General features: G+C 44.6%; 1 protein-coding gene across 3 annotated transcripts in view; it reads left to right on the top strand.

Moving 5' to 3' along the window:
* The window catches only part of LOC135388394 (structural maintenance of chromosomes flexible hinge domain-containing protein 1-like), a 127,805-nt gene that overhangs the window by 55,149 nt on the left and 51,020 nt on the right, over nucleotides 1-21,636 (top strand). For all 3 annotated transcript variants that reach the window (XM_064617953.1, XM_064617952.1, XM_064617954.1), the window contains 8 exons: nucleotides 1,402-1,508; nucleotides 2,321-2,403; nucleotides 2,691-2,795; nucleotides 3,126-3,203; nucleotides 9,424-9,543; nucleotides 16,767-16,911; nucleotides 17,024-17,123; nucleotides 21,475-21,547. In XM_064617953.1, coding sequence (XP_064474023.1) covers nucleotides 1,402-1,508; nucleotides 2,321-2,403; nucleotides 2,691-2,795; nucleotides 3,126-3,203; nucleotides 9,424-9,543; nucleotides 16,767-16,911; nucleotides 17,024-17,123; nucleotides 21,475-21,547 — 811 coding nt within the window. The remainder of the gene's footprint in view (nucleotides 1-1,401; nucleotides 1,509-2,320; nucleotides 2,404-2,690; nucleotides 2,796-3,125; nucleotides 3,204-9,423; nucleotides 9,544-16,766; nucleotides 16,912-17,023; nucleotides 17,124-21,474; nucleotides 21,548-21,636) is intronic.

Raw genomic sequence — 21,636 nt, 5'->3', positions numbered from 1 at the left:
GGCTTTGTTACCAAACTGAAAGGATTCAAGGACGAAGGGGTCTAGAAGGACGCGGTACGCACGTCTTCGCAAGGTCTTCCCCCTTGCATTGTGACCAACGCTTTTGCATCAACATGGCGTCGGAGCGTGGAAAGGGAGGTCGTTCAGCTGTGACGTCGTATGACGCGGTTCAAGTTAGGCTCCTCCTAATGGCCAAACTCTCTCTATAAACGGCTCTGGGTGTATGCAGGCGAAAGCATAAGGGGGCATGTGTGCAGACCACACGTGGTACGTGTCACATGGCATCTCTCTTTCTCCCGTCGCCACCTCTGCGGCAGCTGTGCTGCACTCAAGTGTTCTTTCACGATGGGCAAGCCTGGTGCACGGAAAGTGCTTTCACTGAAGGACAAACACAATATCTTGAACGCTGTAGAGAAAGGCAAAAGGAAGGACCTTGTTATCAGATATGGCATACTTCAGAGTTCGCTCTTGACAATCATGAAGGCGAAGGACTTTATTCCTGCTGCGTTGAAACAACGAACAAATCCGTCGTGAAAAAAGTCGTCGGAACACTGCTAACGATGTGGAAGATGCATGCGCAGTTCCATGCGCTCGCAATGTGCTCGTGACACAGACGCTAATTGAACCTCTGTATGCAATAAGGGGATAAGTCGCAAAACCGCAAATCGAGAAAAGGGGCCTGATCTGATTGTCCGTCCCATTGACACACATGCATTTCCCGTTTTTCACGATGCTGAAGCGGGCCAACAAATCACAATAAGGTCCTAACTTTTCATTGGCAGGTACATGCTGGTATGTAGATGTCATTGGAGCCAAAATAGTAAAAAGGGGATAAGTCGACTTATCCCGTTATTGCATACAGAGGTTCAATTGAAAGTAAAGCACAAACGAAGCTCACAAACTACTTCAACAGAAAATAAACATGGTATAAGTGTCTACTCACGTCTAGAGATAAGTTTCTGCACGCTAGGTGGCCATTTTCGATGTGATGAAATTTCCGTTTAACGAAGTAAATTGCGGTTTTTATCGACTTCGTTATATTGAGGTTTAACTGTATTACGAGCATCACGGCAACCGCAATCGTGCGGCAAGGCCTAGAGAGCCATGATGCGTCTCCGATGCAGCTAGTACGCTCTGCCGGAGCATCAAGCACTCATTTAGAGCAGCTTGCTTTAGTTCAAACTCTCCTTTATTTGAGCAAATCTCAATTATCGCACAGTGTAACAATACTTTGATATGGCACACTGATTTGTGCTCGCCTCAGTATTGTCGTGAATGGGCTCGACCGTATTCACTTTGTTTGGTTAATCTACTGAGCAACATCAGTATGTCCGTAGATATTGCACATAGGAGACTGTTCTGCTGACTTGTTACTTCATCTTGTGCTTTGTCATGCTGCAGGAGCCAAGGAGCATGTATGACGAAGTCAAGTCCTTTGCACTGGATAAAATGGACAGGAAATTAACGGGCGCTGCGTTACAGAAGCTTATGGATGAAGAAGAGATAAGGTAAGTTAGACACTTGCTGTCGATAATACTTCTGTTATCTGGAAACTTGAACAAAATTTGAAAGTAGCAAAAGTTGCATTACCATAATGCAGTTACCGCATTTTCTCGAATCTAAGACGACCTCGAATATAAAACGACCCCTGAGTTTAGGGTACACGAATTTGGAAAAAAAAAGTAAACAGGGATTGGGAGGCAGTATAGCAGTTAGAATCAATGCACAATACCGTTTATTTATCATCACTTTCTACGCTGCTATGTCCTTTGTTGCTAACTGCACACAGCTCATTGTCCTCCTTTCCGTCCAAAAAATTAGACAAACGTCTGCAACGTCGTCAGGCACATTGCACCAAGTGTCCAAAATTCACTGCGCTGGCACAATTCTTGGTCTCTCCCTGTTGTTTTAGCCACCTAGTAACACTCATTTCCGATACTTGAAACCGCCTTGCCGCCGCTAAATTGTTACTGTATTTACGAAAGTGTTAACTTTTCATCAAAGCGCCGGAGACCGACGCCATGAGACTGAATGAAGAACGAACGTCGTCCCGGCCGTCCCCATTGTGCCCGTATTGCCGTATTTGCATCGCGCTGACGCTGCAACACGCGATATCGGTCGCGCCGCGCTATTTGCCGATACCGTCACCCGCTTCCGCCTTTACCCTGACCTCGTTGTGGCGTGCATATTCAAATATAAGACGACCCCCGACTTTGGAACACTGGATTTTGGAAAAAAAAGATTTTCTTATAATCGAGAAAATACGGTACTCTGTTCTAAACTATCACAACTTGTAATATTTATTGCAATTTTTCTTCAGGCTGCCTGCAAAGCTCTTGGTAACTTGGCCTGAAGGCGACCAGCTGTTTCCAAACGAGAAGCGCCCTGCTGGAAAAGCGATAGGTATTGCTATTCTCATTAGATTTAGATTACGTTTATATTGAAAAAGAGAAAGGACCCTAAAGCTGCACTGAAATACTAGTGTGCTAATCATTTATGATGTGCATTATTGTGACTGCTTGAAACAATGCAACAATTTAGTAGCTGTTTGATATACTACAGTTGTCAAAAAGTAAACCCGGTTTTGAATGGCACAGTTATAGCAGCACAAAATAAAAATCGCTTTTCAGATATTTTAATGAAACTAATTGACACCATATTCTGTCTCACGCACTTCCCTCTTTCCTTAGGTGATGTGAAAGTTGAAATATTGAACACCAAAGGGGAATCAGTGAGCAAGCTGCCAGGGCCGCAGAACAAACGACTCTCGGTGGAGCTGAAGATCACGTGGCACTGTGAGATTGCATTATTGATTTTCCTTCTTAGCACACTCAAAGATAGCATACTTAATATAATCTCATATTTATTTAATCGAAATGTGTGAGATGCTGAAAAAGATGAGTGGCACAAATGTCCTTTACGTTCAAAGTCCATACAAATGGCAATCGATTGCCTAACATTAAGGGAAGAACCTCATGAATGGGAGCCGCCAATATTTCAAACAGAGAGAGTTCTTCTGGATTAGTTGTGCAACGTGTTATTTCTTATCTTATCACAGAAAATTGATACAGTTCTGCTTAGGCTGTATTTCTAAATTGTTAAAGAGATCTTTTTTTTTTCCTTAGCACCTTCTGGGGACCAGGTGGTGGCCCAGTACGTTTCGCCACACAACAAGAACTGGGGCTACTGGTTCCGAAAAATGGGTAAGCCATCCCCCTGCTTAGTGATACAGTTTTAAGGGAATAGTTTTAGTGTGTGTGGCCGCGACATACACATTTGTCCAAAGTTTCAGTAGCAGCATTCACCACATGTGCAGGATGCCAAATCTGACTCGGTGCTGTAGAAACATGGGTTTAATCAATATGGGTTCCAAACATGCAATGCTTTTGCTCTTCGCTATTGCACACATTAAAGGGACCATGAAGCTTCCCGAACACCCTTGAAAGTGCAAGCAAATGTAGAGCGTGGCGGGTCACGGAATCCATGAAAGGATATTTGACAAGCCTATGACCATTTAAAATTTTTTCCCCTATGCTAAAGCATTCACCCTGTGAAATATAAATTCAAAAGTTGTTCAAATAGCAGAAATATTCCAAACTAACCACCGCCGTGAACGGCGGCTGCTACGACCCGCCTACGACCCGCCTACGACCCGCCTACCGATTTCGATGGCAGATATACGACGTCATTGTTGAAACCGAAACAGTGTACCCGCGGGGTGTGTGCTCCCGCTCGTCCCCAATTAGATGAGAGGACCGAACGTTGATGATGTAAGCCTGTTTCTAAGGGATGTACTTGGCGTTTACGCCCCACTATTTTTGTGCAGTAACTACGCCCCCATTGCACTGAATACTGTTAAAAGTCTATGTGTTTATGATAGTGAGGGATCGTGAGAACCGTTTCTGGCAGACTGCTCAGAATTTGGGAAATGCATTTCATGGTTCCTTTAAGGCTACCATGGTGAAGAACGGACCGAAAAAACGTGGATAGGAAAGGGACATGTTCACTAGAAACACACTTTACGACAAACTAACGGGCCAGTCTTTGCCGTTAATTCGTCAACAAACTGTGTGTCTAGAGAGCATGCCCATTGTCAGTCTGTATTGTTTCTGTGCATTCTTCATCATGGTATCCTTGAAAGTGCTTGCTGTAAACTTTTCTTGTTGAAAAACTGAAAACATGCAAAACAATACATGAGAAATTGTTTTCAGCTAATGTGCATCATTTTTTTTTAACTACGTGCGGTTGAGATCCCCTGCGATCTCTCCTCTGTGTTCCTCCTCTGGCTTCTTGATTACTAGACGCATGTTCCCAGTGCCTCCTTACATTGGAATTGCACGCTGCTTGCGCACAGGGATGGGCAGTAATAGGAATACTTTGTATTATAATACTATTACTGTAATACTTTTGAGTATTTGTATTATGTATTATAATACTCATTTTTGAAATGTATTTGTATCTGTATTATAATACACAAAACGAGGTATTACATGTATTATAATACTTTTGAAGGTGTAATACTTTCCCAGAGGTCGTAAGTTCGACCTGCAAAGTGTCACCCGTGCACTTTATCAGTAATTTTTCGGGTCCCACAAACATTTGAACACGAACAAGGCTCCTATTACAGCGTTCCCCTGCCCCAAATTTTCCCAAAGCAAGTGACTTTGGGGCCAGAGGTTACTGGAGGTTTCCTCGCATTCCTTCTACTTCAGAATCCGTAAGGATGAGTCATACCTGTACAAGCCCTTTGTCTTATGAAAGAGTGCGTCCAGTGCAGCCAGTCACCCCTGTATGTGGTTGCACTATGGGCAGTCACAGGTTTTTGAACGGCCCACATTTTATCGTCCAGAGTGGATGAAATCAGGGCTCTGCCACAGTGAGGGCAAGTTGTTCACTGCGATCGAATTGATCAGCGCTATCTGATCTTATTCGGAAAGATCAGGCCATGTGCAAAAATGTAAGCGTGAATAAAACGTCTTTGGAGAATGATTGTCTCGATAAGTAATGGGCATATATCTAAGTAATTCTTCTGTTCTTATCCTTTTTTTTTCTTCCCAAGTTAAGTATATTACAAGCGTATTACAAGTATTACTCGTGTAATACACAGAAGTATTAGTATTATGTATTATAATACTCATTTTTGTAATGTATTTGTCTCTGTATTATAATACCGATTTCTAGGAAGTATTATGTATTAGTATTATAATACAAAATATGAGTATTACTGCCCATCCCTGCTTGCGCAAAGGAGCATCGGCCAATCATTGGCATTCCATTCGGTGTGTAGTGGTGACCGTATCAAGCTTCTCTCCATAAGATTTCTGCTGGTGCTTGCTGTGAGATCCAGTTGGTACAGTCAAGCTCGATTATATTGTCACGAAGCGAAATGGGCTGGCGAGTCGTCGAGTAAACAGCAAACAGTTCATTAAACTACTTGTTAGCCAAAAACGCAAGAGTGATAGCTCTCTGAACACAACCGAGTCCAGAGAAAGAATGCTCCAGCCTGGAGCGCACAAGCATTTAAGCGTCGCGCCGAAAAGTCTAGAAACTGCACGTGCGTTTGCCAGAGAGCAGGCGATGTGTCTGGAATCTTCTTGCTTCTTCTTCAGCACGCGCCGGGATGAGATGTACCGTTTCGTGCCTGCCCTGGAAGTTTCTCGAAGATGATTCGTAGCAATATCGAACCCGGATGCTTCGAATTCTTGCCTATATCAAACAGTTGATACTTCCCCTTGAAGTACGTTGAAAATCCCATGCATAAATATAGGAGTCTTGATTGTCTCTATCGAACTCCTGCTGCACGGGACTCTTGATATATCAAACTGCGCACCGCGATCGTCGAAGGCCGGCTCTCCCCTGAGCTCCCATCTCCTTGCGCAGGGTCCCCAACAAGGCAGGCGGGAAGAGTGAACGGACGAGTATTGTCGCATTGTCTGTCCCTTTCCCTCAATGTGCGTCCTCCCTACCTCTCTCCTCGAGGAGGTGAAGATGTTGAAGAGATCACCCACGTGCCACTCGCTTCTTTTGTTTCGCGTTCATTTGCGCGGTTGATATGCCACGTTTCGGGATCTGCCATTGACACGTCGTTTAGTGCCTCGTGGTGAACTGCTCCAGCGCTTTCTCTGCATTTTTCCTTGGTTTGGCGCTCGTGTGACGCGGACCTGCATGCCATGGACCCGAAGAAACGTAAAAAATAAAAACCTCGACTTTGCCACGAAACTGGACGTCATCCAACGTGTTGAGAGAGGTGAGAAGAAGGCATCTATTGCCGAAGCATATGGCACCCCACGCAGTACGCTGAGTACCCTTCTCAAAAACAAAGAGGACATCAGAGTGAAGGTCATGGAGAAGTGCCAGGGAGCGGTGTTTGAGAAAATTGAAAAGGCACTGTAAACGTGGTTCTTGGACGTCCGTGCACGTTAAATGATCACCGGTGCCTGGAGCGACGTGAAGCATGAAACGGTGTACAACGAATGCAGCGGGGGCACAATTGGTCAAGGATGACTGCCGTGAGTCCACGCATGATACCTTGGACGATGAACTTCGCAAGTTGTCATCTTTTCCTGACACAGTTCCAGAGGGTCTCACAGGAGAGGACTTCGTCAGCGCAGACGACCATGTGCAGGCATTTGCGAACTCAACGACGCTGATATCGCCGCGGACATTACTGCTGTTGACGCTTCGGGTGTCGAAGAGGATTCGAGTGAGGAAGATGCAGTTCCTACAGCAGGCGAGCTATCATCAGCTTTCACCTTGATCCGTCGTTGTTGTGGTGCAATTGAGGGCGCAGGCCTCGCGCATTTGGACAGCCTTGACAAGATCGAGAGCAGCGTCATGGACATCGTTGCGCACAACAAAAAGCAGTCCAAAGTCAGTCTTTTTCTCTCTCCAGTAAAAATGTGTATTGTTCATGATTTCTGTACTCTGCGCTGTCTTTGGTCGCGGCAATCCGCAAGTTCTCATTTGACAATCGTAGTTTAGTTATTAGACGTGTCTGAGGATGTCTTTGGGGGATATTTTTGTACATCGAATTATCGATATACAGTAAAACCCGCGTATAACGATATTCACGGTCAGCGAAAGTTCTATCGTTATACGAAGTACATCGTTATCCGCGGGTTTCCCACTAGATGATCAGTATCAAATGGGGAAATAAATCCACAAAATATCGGATGAAAATCGCCTTTATTGAAAGAAAAACGTGAACTTTGACAGTTTTGCGCCGCTTGTTTGCTTCACAATGTCACGCTCTAGAGATTCAAGTTGCGCTAAATAATGCGCGGAGAGGCCGCGATCACTTACAAAGTCTTTCAATGTGTCCACGGACCGAAGAGTGGTAGCGCACGACACATAAGGCAAAGTCTCTTCGTCCTCGGACACACTTTTATCTCCGGCTGTACGAATCTCCGAAAGGATGGTCTCGTCACTCACTTCCTCAGTAGCCACCACGTCGTTGTCAGCACTAACGTAGTCCTCCAAGGTTGTTGCGTCTGGCACCAGTTTCGAGTCCGTAGCCTGTTCCCAGAGCCCACGGATTTCCGCGTCAATGACCTCTGCGTCTCCGTCGTCGAAGGCTTACTCGATTTCAACGTCGATATCGCCTCAAGGGTATCGCCTTGCGTTTGTTGCTGTTGGATGCCATATCCGACAGCAGTGAACACGGACTGACGAATAAGGAAACTGAAGCACTTCCAAATGTGGACAGCTTCATGACAGGGGAAAGCGAGGTTAGCTCCAAGAAAAGCACGGGAACAAAGGGTGATAGAGGAAAACAAAGGGAGGAAAAACAAAGTAGCAAAAGGATGTAGGGCGGAATGTGCGTTCCGCAGGGCAAGGGGGGAGGGGAGGGGCCCCGCGAGCGGCGCATGAGTCACTGAGGCGTCATTGTCAGAGTCAATGGCTTCGACCTTTAGCAAGTTCGAGGGCATGTGTAATTCATTTACGATGGCTCGCGGCTCTTCATGCTTTTGGGGCATGAAAAACGCGACAATGGAGTACCAGCGGCATCGCGTCTGGCATCGTTATTCGAGTAGATGAGAGCGCTGCCTTCATCGTTATGGGCGGGCGCATTTCCCATAGAACTAACATAAATTTTGACGGTCGGAACGAAACTGATCGTTATGCGAGATATATCGTTATTCAGCGTATCGTTATTCGGGGGTTTTACTGTATCGAACTATTTCGCGATCCCCGTCGAATTCGATACATCCGGGTTTGACTGTACCAGCTTCCTATAACTTTCGTACTTTGTTTAAATTATTCCATGAATAAACTGTTCGCTTGCTGAGCGTGAAACTTTGTCTGTGTGTTCAGGAACATCTCTTCTGTGAAACAAAACTGAGAAAAGATAATTTCACAGTCCCTTTAATTAAGGCAGCTATGCTCACATTACAAAGGTTACCACTGTGAATTACAGTAATCCCTAGTTACAACAAAGTCACTTTATTCGAATTATCCGTCTATTCGAAGTTCCCCTCTCTCCCGTATAAAGCGCATGCAGTTTTAACCGGATTATTCGAAGCATACTGTCGCCCGACTCTGCATTTTACGAAGCAGCAGCCGGCCCGTATGCCCCCAGCTCCCGCATGACTCGCGGAGTGGTGGAGACGCTGGGGAGCGTTCTCTGTGACCGTTCTTTCCCTCGTAGAAAAGAGGTGAAAGTTTCACACCCTCTCCTCTTTTTTGTGCTAAAAGGTTGGCACGCGCGTTCCACTATTTCCACTTCGCTCGATCGGCGTCTTGCTCTCTGCGCTGGCTACTATGCCTTTCGTGGAAGGAGCTGGTGGCAGCTAAGATCGCAAATTACTTCACGCTTGCTGGATTTTCTAGGGGTCGTGTGTACGATGAACAAGAGCACGTCTCAGACACAGAGGACTGCAACGATCTCTACAGGCGTGAGCATGAGCTCGTCGGACAGGAGGTGGACGACGAGCAGGCCCTAGTGGCGTCCAACAAGGACGCGCGTCAGACGCAGCTCACCTCTTTTTTTTGTAATGAAATAGAAATGGTACCATGCTGATAACTTCCCAAGGTATTGGGATACCGTTGTTTGCGCGCTGTTCGGGCGCCACTGGCAGCATTTTTAGCCGTTCCCGCATTTATCGAAATACCGTTTATAAAAAAAAAATTTGCGGTCCTGACGACTTCGTTATAACGAGGGATTACTGTATGTGAGGAATTGGAAGACCTGACACATTGCCATGTTTGGAGACCAAAAAAGTCTGTGAATGTTACACATGCGTTCTTTCAGTTTCTCATGTATATAGGGTGCAAAACCTATTTATATTGGCACAGTTGATTATGGGTAACCACACTCTTGATGTGAGAGTTATTTTAAAGAAATGTTCCTTGTATGTTGGTTGAAATTTTGCTAACTGCAAATTCTTGCTGACATTGGTTGGTTTTCTACAAATTTTCTTTCAGAGAATGTTCAGAACTTGGGTGCTCATACCATGACCCTGCAAGCCATGTTGAGCGACTCCGCGACCATGTTGAGTTCTGGCAGGGAGTTGCCTTCACACAAGATTAGGTTCACAGTAACAGGTATGGTCTCTCTCAGTGTATATCTTGCTGTCGTGTCATCTTACTTGAAGCAGGTCTAGGAGTGTTGCCAACCTTTGACATTAGCTTTGTTGGCAGTAAAACGCATGAAAATTGAGAAGCATGATTGCTTTTTTTTTTTCATTTAAAACAAATGAAGGTGGCTTTTCAAGAGCCTTAGCATCCAGAATATTAATGTGGGAACGTGGTGTGCTTATCCGTGCATAGCTGACAAGGGTTAGATGCGCGCGACTTCGAAGGCGTGGAAGGAGCTCTCGGGAAGTAGAGGAGGTTGCTCTCCCTCCACATCGTTCTCTCGCCCCAATTTTTCTTTGGTTTGCTATGCGCTATGAAGGTGTTTGCGGTTTCGAGACTCATTGCTCTCATTGCTCTCGAGACTCATTGCTCGACTCGAGGTTGCACGTGCTTGATGGATTCTCTACTGGAGCAAAACCTCGTTGCGAAGTACCGTGCCTTCCAAAATGGAAGTTTGCAGACAGTTGCGTGTTGCAACCCAAACATGTGTCAACAAATTATCCGTGGATGGGGCGTATTCTAATCGACAGTGCTGTTCAGATAGGGAGAACGATGATGACTGTGGTACAGTCAAACTCCTTTATAGCGAACACCTTTTTAACGAAAATACCACTACAGCAAATTTTTTTGCTGTCCCGCTGGAGCCCTATAGGTCCAATAATGGACAACCTTTTTAACGAAAATACCTTTACTGCGAATTTTTTTTGCAGTCCCCTGAGTTTCGTTGTAAAGGAGTTTGACTGTACTAGATGATGAGCACCGCATGAAGTCGTCGCTCTCAAAAGATGCGGAGCCTCACGTGTTATCGGCGGTTATGTCGTCCTTCGAAAGGCTTTTGACACAAAGCAGTGTCAATTTGCAGCTACATAAAATGCTGGTAGACAAAATGCTTTTCATGCATGCTATACGCTACGACAGACGAAACATTTCTTCACAAATCTCAATGTGGCGGGTGCTAGACACGAGCAAAGTTCGCAGCGCTGGCGAAAACCGTGCGTGCCGTGAACGGCAGGTGCGGCTCATAGAAAGCACCTAGAACTGTGCGGTTTTCTTTTGCGTATAGAGGAAACCATGCTTTACGCAGATTTCAAATCCCGGTTGTCGTGCTGTAATCGGTGCTGGTATACAAAGGCCGGAAGTTTCGCAATTTTCCTCCTACTTCGTGATTTGTTTGTGGAAAGTCAAACCATTAAACTTTAATGAATATTTTTCCCTGACAAGGCCTCGTGGAATACTTCCACAAGAAAAATCGCAAGACACGTAACTCTTGTAGTCATTGCAGGAAAAAAAGAGGAAGTATGCGATTTTTCCAAAATTCGCTACAATCGAGCGTAAAATACTCAATGAAGAGGTCGGAAGAGACGCCTGAAATCAACGCAGTTTTATAGAGCGAGCCTTCCTGTACAACATATTAAAAAATCTGGAGGGTGTTTTTTTGTATACAGGAGAAAATAATTTTTTTGTAGTAGATGGTATTACGGCCACACTGACCCACGTTGCATGTATCCGGTGGGGTGCTATATTGGTTTCTTGGGCTCGCGTTTTAATTACTCGTATTTCTGATTTTTTTCTGGTTGGTTTTCAATATGACAACCACCCAGACCAAAGGAACATGTCTCCAGTTGAGCGTTGTGGAGTTCCAATTCACCAGTTTGAATATTATAGGCGTGTAGAAGCATGTTCACTTGATGAAAGTTCCCTTTAACTGTCACATTTAAATGCTGAACAACTCTGCTGAACGTGCAAAAAACTCATTTACATGGCAGTACTGGAAATGACAGAATCTCGTGGTGGTGGTTCATCGTCCATGCTGTCCTAGGTTCCAGTGAGGCTCACAGCTATATAAAGCCTTGCACCACTCGCGTATGGAAGCGTATACCCGCGGATATCCGCAAGAAACTTCTGGGTTCGGATGAAATATGGACGCTTGTTGTGATCTGCGGATCGGACGTGGATGGCGCCGGCTCAGGAGCGGGTCAGACTCGGATAAACCACGAGATTGCGCCATGAGTTTGCTTCACACTAGGTACAGAACATACAGTACAAGGTGTACGAAAGCCGCTCGCGCATCTGAGAGAGATGTCTGGCGTCTCGAGTCGAGGTGCGCGTTCGGCGCCGATCTTGCGGTTCACTTGCAATAAACTCTACTTATCCCGTTTGGTGCAAAATGTGTTGCTGTGCTTGGTGCCGTATAATATTTTGTGAAAGCTAAATCTGTACTTGCTGTCGTGTATCCTTTGGTAGCATCATGGACGCTCAGGACCTGTCCTCGCTAGAAAAGCTATGCCGCTCCGGAGTTTTCACTGTCAGAATGAAAGAGAGGAAGTTGCCTGTGTTGATGAAGTTTGGTGACAGCTTTTTCTGTTTGTTTTTTATTGATTTTTTTTTTTTTTTGCTGTTTTCTGCTGACGGGAAATAACGTTTATTTGCTGGAAAATTGGCCTGATATATCGAGCGTAGAAACTGAACTATTGCTGCGTGCCGTGGAGACGCGGATTTTTCGGATAGGATGCGGGTGTCAAAAAGCTCAACCGCGCAGGGCTTCAGCTCACACAACAAAAAGTGTTACTTAGACCTGCCCATCACCGCTAATCCCCAATCTCTGTTGCTGGCACCGCGCACACCAGAAACAATGCCATAAACTTAACCACCCAGGATTGCAATATGCCTGTTATGCTACAGAAGCAAAGATTATGGTAACCTTGCAGGACTCTGTGCCACAGCATATTGCTTGCTCATTAAAACACAACTAGGCCAGAGAAAAATTAAAAATAAAACGAATTAATACAGGAGCCCAAGAAAAAAAGTATAGCACCCCACTGGATACATGCAACGTGGGTCACTGTGGTCGTAATACCCTCTACTACAAAAAAAATATTTTCTCCTGTATACGAAAAAACACCCTCGAGATTTTTTAATATGTTGTAGAGGAAGGCTCGCTCTATAAAACTGCGTTGGTTTCAGGCGTCTCTTCCGACCTCTTCATTGCGTGTTTTACGCTCGATTGTAGAGAATTTTGGAAAAATCGCATACTTCCTCTTTTTTTCCTGCAATGACTATGAAAGTTACGTGTCTGGCGATTTTTCCTGTTGAAGTATTCATTGGGGCCTTGACAGGAAAAAATATTCATCAAAATTCAATAGTTTGGTCTTCCACAAAAAAATCGCGAAGTAGGAGGAAAATTGAGAAACTTCCGGCCTTTGTATACCTGCACCGATTACAGCACGACAACTGGGATTTTGACACTGTGTAGAGCATGGTTTCCTCTATACGCAGAAGAAAACCGCACAGTTCTAGGTGCTTTCTATGAGCCGCACCTGCCGTTCACGCCAGGCACGGTTTTCGCCAGCGCTGCGAACTTTCCTCGTGTCTAGCACCTGCCGCATTGAGATTTGAGAAAAAATGTTTCGTGGTGTGTCGTTTTGCACTATTAGGGACTGCTAAAAAAAATTTTGTTAAAATCCGGGATCGTTTTGTGGGGGCCGAGCAGGTCCGCTGGATCATTTCGCGTGGAATCGCCCAGCAATAAGGGGGCACTCGCAGACAGGGCACAACACTACGGTGAAAAAGATGAAGCAACGTGAACATCATGTGTAGTTGTTGTTGCACCTTATTTGAGAGCGATCCAATGAGACTGTTCTACGTACATGAGTAAAAAGATGAGGGGCTGCGCGAAAGGCTGACCTTTCGTTGGCTTCTTGGTTTGGCTTTCTTGGTTTGGCTTTCTTGGTTTGGCTTTCTTGGTTTGGCTTTCTTGGGTTGGCTTTCTTGGTTTGGCTTTCTTGGGTTGGCTTTCTTGGGTTGGCTTTCTTGGCTTGGCTTTCTTGGCTTGGCTTTCTTGGGTTGGCTTTCTTGGCTTGGCTTTCTTGGCTGGTTTCCGTTGTCTTGAAACAAAATGACACTCACTAAGTATAATCAAAGCACAAAATATCTATTGATGCTAAAGCACAATAGCTACTTGGACTTGTTAATCAGCTCGTGCTGACTTATTCCATTGTGTTTCCTTTCTTTATGTGGAACCTAAAGACAGCTGCAGTGCAGCTAATATTTTACTGCAGAAATTTAATGGCTTTAAGCATGGGCATTGAACATTTTTTTACCACGTGATACAAACATACTACCTTCAGGAACTGTCCTGCAAAGTAATAATGTTTCCTTGCTCCTTTTTCCTCTACACAAGTATCACTTTTATGAGAAATGGTTTAAGTAATACGTAGACATAACTCCTACAAAAAAATGTGTCCCTGCCAGCACTCTTATGCCAGCAGTGCACAAGTGCGACTGCGAGCTTCTGAGCTGATGTGTAGTCAGAAGTCGGGCGCGGCTGGGAAATCTTGTTTGAATCGAGAACGTTCATTGTGCACGTGCAGAACGTACTGTGCAAGTTCATATGATGAAAGCACCGGGTTTTTTACCCCATTGAAATACATGACTTTGACGGGACTCTATCGACAGTTTACGTTATCCGGAACTTCAAATTAAGAGATTTCGAATTAACAGGACTGCACTGTATCAAGAGCTGACCACAGCTTCCAGGGATGCTGCCCAGGTGGTGCAAGCATACCTGACATTAGACTGCACGTTGGAATAGCCATCAGTGAAATCGTACAGAAAGACAACAGTTGTGGCACACAACGGTTTCGGACGTGACTAAGTTTCAACGAAAAGATGGCTAAGAAGCAAGCGAGCTGGTGGAGTCGATGCATAGTGTAAAACTCTGAGACTAGGGAACACTTCGTGAGACTTGAGACTTCGTGTGACTTGAGACTTCGTGTTTGTATATGTCCCTTTGTGTTCCCTAATCTTGGGGTTTTACATTATACATAAATTTCAAAGCTGCCCTCAGTCACCTTTACCGAATAGTGCATCCTTGTGGCGTCTACAGAGGTGCAGGTGCACATGCTTATGTCACTGAAACAAAACTGGGATGTGAACATGTAGCTAGATTTTCCTATATGCCTCGAACTACTGCTTGTAACTCACGGAGAGGTAACATTTCCTCAAGTTCAATGAACAGTTGTACAGCTGTCCCTTCCAGATTAATAAATATATATCATGACTAAAAGCATTAAGACCCCAGTGCCGGGTAGCTAAAAAGACACACAGACATTGCAATGTGTCTGTGTCCTTCTTTTTAGCTCCCCGGCACTCGGGTTTTAACCAGGGGTGTGCGAATCCGAATATTTTAAGTCGAATCGAATATCAAATCGAATGGAGGAAGAAATTCCAAATACTGAATCGAATATAGAATATTCGTGCAAAATTTACACTATGTGACCTTCGCACTAAAAGTTTCCATTTTGTAGCCCATGGTTTTAGTGTAATTTTTCTGGCATTAACTGTCATAAGAGAGACATGCAATTCTTCTCTTTAAAGCCCCTACTCTTTAATCTTACATGAGAGTGCTTTCTGCTTCTCAGGTGAGCCTACACTTACTGGAGTGGTTACCTTCATTTCAAAATTTTATGTCGGGCAGTAGCATGTTATACGGATGAGGCTGTAATTGTTTCAGACAACCACAGGCCATTTGTGAAACAAACGAATTGGCATCCTGCCTCAGCTTTGCCATGAACACCCTTTAGTTTCTTTGCACTCGCCCTAGGAAGTTGCACTACAGAAATTTTAGACTTAAAGGACATCTTTAAGACAACCTTCTTGTTCGTGGGCTGTAGTCATTATTCAAGATTCCCAACTTTTTAAAGGCAACATCACAGACATCGAATCAAGGTCCCTCGTCGGCACCGCTAAACTGCATGTTGGAGGGGCGCCACCCCTTCCACAGACGATGTCTACAAAACTAACTTTGGAATATTCGCACATCCCTAGTTTTAACGCTTTTAATCATGATTCCAGAAAACCGAACAGCCCAATTTTTAACCCTTTTCAAATGTATTAGGGGTGTGCGAATATTTGAATTCTTGAATTCGAATCGAATATCAAACGCTGGAAGTATTCGATTCGCGAATCGAATATCCAATATTCGATTTTTCGAATATTTGACTATTCCACGAATATGAACGACACAACCCGGAAGTACCAGCGGCATGGCCGAGTGGGCTAAGGCGTCCGCTCGTTGGTGGTAACCAAGGTCGTGCTGAAGACTGGGAGGTGGTGGGTTCGAATCCTACCTCCGGCTGTGCTGTCTGAGGTTTTCCCTGGGTTTTCCGAAGACTTTCCAGACGAATGTCGGCACAGTTCCCCCTGAAGTCGGCCCAGGACACATACTAATCCCCCTGTCCCCCACTCCTTCCTGCTGTCCTCTCTCCGTCTGTCCACATCTGTACGCCGCTCATATCCACAGTTGCTTCGCGGCGCTAACACGCAATAAAAAAAAAAGAACAACCCGAAAGTGGGCTTCACCTGATGCTTCCGTGCATGAGGTGAAGCCTGTTTTACGAAATTGCCCTTGCTGCAGGATCGACACAGGCGGGACGGTGTTTAGTTTAAGATAACGTTATCCAAAGTTAGTTTTGTAGACATCGTCTGTGGAAGGGGCGGCGCCTCTCCCACATGCAGTTTAGCGGTGCCGACGAGGGACTTTGATTTGATGTCTGTGAGGTTGCCTTTAAAAAGTTCGGATTCTTGAAAAATGTCTACAGCCCACGAACAAGAAGGGGATCTTCAAGATGTCCTTTATGTCTAAAATTTCAGTAGTGCAACTTCCTAGGGCGAGTGCAAAGAAACTAAAAGGTGTTCATGGCAAAACTGAGGCAGGATGCCAATTCGTTTGTTTCACAAATGGCCTGTGGTTGTCCGAAACAACTGCAGCCTCATCCGTATAATATGCTACTGCCAGGCATAAAATTTTGAAATGAAGGTAACCACTTCAGTACTCCAGTAAGTGTAGGCTCACCTGAAAAGCAGGAAGCACTCTCATGTAAAATTAAAGAGTAGGGGCTTTAAATAGAAGAATTGCATGTCTCTCTTGTGACAGTTAATGCCAGAAAAATTACACTAAAGCCATGGGCTACAAAATGGAAACTTTTAGTGCTACAGTCACATATTGTAAATTTTGCACGAATATTCAATATTCGATTCGGTATTCGAAATTTTTTCCCCCATTCGATTTGATATTCGATTCGACTTCAAATATTCGGATTCGCACACCCCTAATATATATATATATTGCTCTAAGTGTGTTTTGTGGCAGTTTCATTCTATGTACATGTCGTGTCTTTAAATGCCAACAGAGGCCGCTCCAGACAAGTTCAATGTCGGATACCTGGAGGGTCCCTTTCGTGTCGGCATGCCATTCCAAGTTCCACTGGACTTTCTCGACAAGTACGGCAATGCAACAAAACCCTTGCCTGACTTGAAACCTGAATTGAAGGCTAGGTTAGTGCTCATCGTTCCTTACTTTTCCTAGATACTTGAAAAATTAGTTCTGCTTGTCAAACTAAGTTTGTTATGCAATCCTTTCTGGTAACACTGTTACGTTACATTTCAGCGGCTTAGACCTGTCTTATGACAACGCTGCGGTAAAAGGCAACTCGTTGATCATCAAGGGCATCGTAGCAAAAGGAGTTGTGGAGTCAAATTCGGGGAAAGTAAGTTGCTGTGTTCGGTACTTTTGTTTTTCTAGCAGTTTGTATTGTGCACAAGCCAAGACATAAGCATCACATGTTTCCTTTGTTAGAAAAAGACTAGCCGTAACAGCAGTATTGCATGGGAACGTCAGCTTGAGTGCTCAGTAGGTCTGTGCAGATAGGGAAAGTTTCATTGCGAATAGTTTAAGAATGTTTCACTTACACTGTGAATCAAATTAGAACAATTTCTTCAGTTGGTGAATTGAATTCGAATAATCGGAAAAGGCTCCATTCGAATAATTTTGAATACCTCATGGTGAAATATTTTGTGGTGTTGTGCTCATTAGATGATTTTCTGCTCCAAACATGTGAGCCTTTTCACCCAGCATAACATAACGTGAGTGAAGGGTCCCTCTGTGTTGTGTATGGTAGACTGTATTAGTGGGATGAACTGCATTGAGAGTTAGTCAACATGTTCCATGCAGCCTGCTTTGTGTGCATCTCCTTTTTTCTATGTTTACATTGTGAATTTCCTGTACTTTTTTAGAAGCTGCACATACGTATTTCCATCTGGTACTGAACGTAACTCTCAAAATTGGGAGTACATTTACTGGAACTTGCAATGCCAAGAGTTGACAATGAGCTCACAAAAATTTGTAGTCTTTAGTGACAGAATATTATATAGACAAAATACAGAAACCGACACTGAAGATTTATTGAAGAAGATTTGACACTATTGAAGATTATTGACACTGAAGAGTATTTTGTCTATGTGATCTACAGGACTTGACTCCCCTCTTCGTATACGCTTCTGACAGAATATTGCAAACAGTGTAATTCGGGCTTCACCTAATGCTAGAGTGTAATGAAGTGAAGCCCACTTGTAGAATGGGGCCACACACACACACACACAAAAAAAACATGGCGGTAACGTGAAGTGGGCTTCATCTAACTCGTGGATGTAATGAGGTGAAGCTGAGTTGCAGACTGGCAATAATGATACCTTGCTTCAGTACTATGAGAAAAATGTTCACAAATTTTGAATTCTGAAAATAGGTTAGGCGCTCGAATAGCATCAGATATTCGTTTATTTTTCGAAATTTCGAGTATTCCCTCAGCTGTTGTGCTCAGTCTTTTTTAATTGTCCATCTTGCATGACTGTATGGATGCAGCAGGAGGGTAAATTTCTCTGAAACAGACACGGTATATCTTAAAGGACAATGGAAGCCAAAATAAGCTACAAAGCTGTTTGCCTCATATTGCGATGTGTACCAAAACAATCCGGAATTCGACTTAGATTTACGTATATAATGCCACCACAATCTCTATATAAAATTCGTCCGTGGAGCACTCTGAGCCCCTGGCGAGCGTCGCCGCACCGCCGTAGCAGACCACGCACGTGACGCACGTTGTCTCTCCTGTCAGAGTTCCTGACTTTCATTTCGCAGTTGTTTTGCGATCGGAGGTCGGTTTTCGCGACAAGAAAAATTGTACATGCTTGTGAAGTCGTTCCTGGCTGTGCTACAGCATGTTGCAGACTTCCTTTCGGCAACCGGAGGACATAGTGTTCCTTGCACAAACGACACACAGATAGACATCACAAACACAGCGTCAAACATCGAGTGACGTTTATTACAAAGACAACACTACCGAGGCTGGCCCCCAAAATCCATCCAAAGGAAGGTGATCTCATTCTCTCTAGGGGTGAGAGTCTTGCTGCTTACATTGCTGGCTGTCTTACCTTGCGTTCGGCCAGGATATGTTTCGGAACAAGCACGCTGTACCAGCTTCCGTGGCCGTATTGGCCATTGGCGCTCGACTGGCATTCGAGAGATGCGAAGTTCAAATTCTGCCGATGTCTGACTTTTTTTATGACTGTCATATTCCAATTGTTTCCGAAAGACAGGAACCTTACTCTCGCTGCGAATCCGTGTATGCCTACTTGCAGACAGGTGAAACGAGACAAGTAGCGCGCAGACATATTGTTGACGAATGGTTCAAAACAAATCCGGATGTGCTCATTAACCTCGACTTGTCAACGAAGTACATCAGGCTGAAAGAAGGAGCGGCCCCTTCTGTATTTTCACGAAAACGGAAGGCACATATCTTTACCTCCACTTGGCATTTTGGCGTACGTCTGATTCCCGCTACAGGCAAAAAACTGAGACAAAGAAGCATGTACGAACCCATCTCTCATAGGATACATCGCCTTCAGACTTCCACGAGATTTCCGAATCAAACATCTTCAGGCGTTATTTGAAATTCGCCGCGTTTATCCCATTCATCGGGCAGCCGCACATGGAGCTCAAGAGATATTTGACGTTACGTGCTCCTCAGATTTTCCCACAATGCTTTGCGGAAGCGCGCGCTCCATGGGCGATCGTGTCGGGTGGGCGGCCCAGCGCGCTCGTAACCGTCAAAAATATGCGCATCCGTACAGCGTACTCGCAAAATACTAGTTGCACCATAATTCTACGTAATATATACACCTTGTTCGGGCCCTTTTTTGCAATGGACAAATTTCGCTTCCGTTGTCCTTTAAAAGAGAGAATCAGAAAAATGAGACACATATTCACACATAGTCCCAGTGCAGCACACAATCCTGGTACACAAGAGAGCTTTTCATCGGTTGGGTCAGAAAAGCTGACATGACATGCAAACCCTGCTGTAGTTTTGGCTGTTTAGGTACTTTTCACAACACCTAAGTGTATGAGCACTGGGCTGTTGCACACACTTTGCACTAACTGGTATTGTGACCCTAGTCTACCCTGAGTCTTTTCTGAAACTGCTTGCATGAGATTGTAATGTAGCCATATGTACAGTCAAACCCGCATACTTTGAACCCGTATATCTGGAATTATTGCATATATCGAAAACTCAAAATATCCCCCTGAAAATCACGCATAAAAGTATAGCGCAGAAATATGATTCTATCGAACCTTCATACCTTGGGACACCCAATATATCGAACGTCAGGCCCCTGAAAAGGCGGCATCTCCCAAACTCTTAGTCGGCAATCTTGCACCCTTGGGGAGGAGGGTGGGAAGTAAGAGCATGTGGGACGAAAGTGTAAAAATGTGGACGAGGGGGCCAGAGAAGACGTTGTACACGGCGCACACACTGTGTTGGTGCGGAGAAAGGCGAGGCTGCGAAGCTCCTTGTGAACCTTTGAATGGGCATGGAATTGCAAGTAGATCGTAGGCCTGCTCAGAGCCATGCAAATGATTGCCGGGGCTTGGGCTAATGTAAAACAAATCACCATACTAAACTGCTTTGGGAGGGCCGGACTTGTCGCGGCTGCCGATATGCATGCATATTTTGTAATGGAGGATGATAACAACGTGAGATGTTTAGACGCTGTGCTTCATCAGCTGTCGGTGTTCCCGGGTGTCATTCCCCCAAAATGTGAGTGCTAGCGGTGTCGACAATGCTATACAAGCTGTGGCAGAACAGACTGGTACAGACATTGTGGTGGACATTGCCGGTACCGACAAAGCAGACAGAACCGGCAGAGTGAGGAACAGCAGCCGTCACTGACAGCCACTGAGCTGATATCAGTGTCCCAAGTTATTCATCGTCATCGCTGCTGCGTACCAATGGAAGGCTCCGGCCTTACAAACGTAGAGCATCTTGATAAGATTGAGTCACGTGCGCTGAATGTCATGACCTGCAACAAGACGCAAGCTAAGGGCACCAATTTTTTGCTACCTGTTAAATAAAGTGTGTCACGTTTTTGTTACTTTTGTCTTTTTTCATGACCACGGGGAGTTAGTGTTGTGTGCAGGTGCTTCAGTCGCTGCTAATATGTGCAGACCTGATACCTCAAATTACCGATATATCATAATATTTTGCCATCCCCTTCGAGTTCGATATATGCGGGTTCGACTATATCACATACTTGACATGACCTGACAAAGACTTCAATATCGGAAAAAGCCAACAAAAGCAGTCCTCCCTTCTCGTGAGCCCATCATGTGAGATGTTGCTCTCGTGCATGTGTGATATGACTGTGGATGCTGTTGCGTTTATTTGGAATAAGGATCCCCATGTAGAAAATTTGGTTCCAGACCATTTGTTGCAACTCATTTCAGATGCCGGTGGTTGCGAACAGGACTACACATCACATGACAGTGATTTCCTGGCTGTCTTTGAAGCCTCATTGTCTCTTTCAGCTGGATTGAATTAATCTTTGTTTACTGCACATACTCTCAACCAAACTCACCTTCTTTCAAACTTCCATCAATTTTTGTCAGTGGCTACATAGCATCAAATGAAAGATGTGACTATAGTTGCAAATGTATGAAACCCAATATGTATTATAGTGCTTTACTGATAATCTTGCTAATTTCTGGTAACATGCTTTCTCTATCAGAGTTTCACACTGACAGTGAGAATTCCAGGCCTTCACGATGACACCCAGTCACTCAAGATCCGTTTGCTACCAGGTATTATCTGTCAGCCATTACTTGAGTTGAAGTTTTTTTTTCAACTGCAACAGTTTGTTGTTAGAGGGGGCAACCACACAGCATAACAG

This window comes from Ornithodoros turicata, chromosome 3 (genome assembly GCF_037126465.1).
Source record: "Ornithodoros turicata isolate Travis chromosome 3, ASM3712646v1, whole genome shotgun sequence".
Classification (NCBI taxonomy): Eukaryota; Metazoa; Arthropoda; class Arachnida; order Ixodida; family Argasidae; genus Ornithodoros; species Ornithodoros turicata.
The sequence above is the reverse complement of the archived record's forward strand: the minus strand, read 5'-3'. Positions and strand labels throughout refer to the sequence as shown.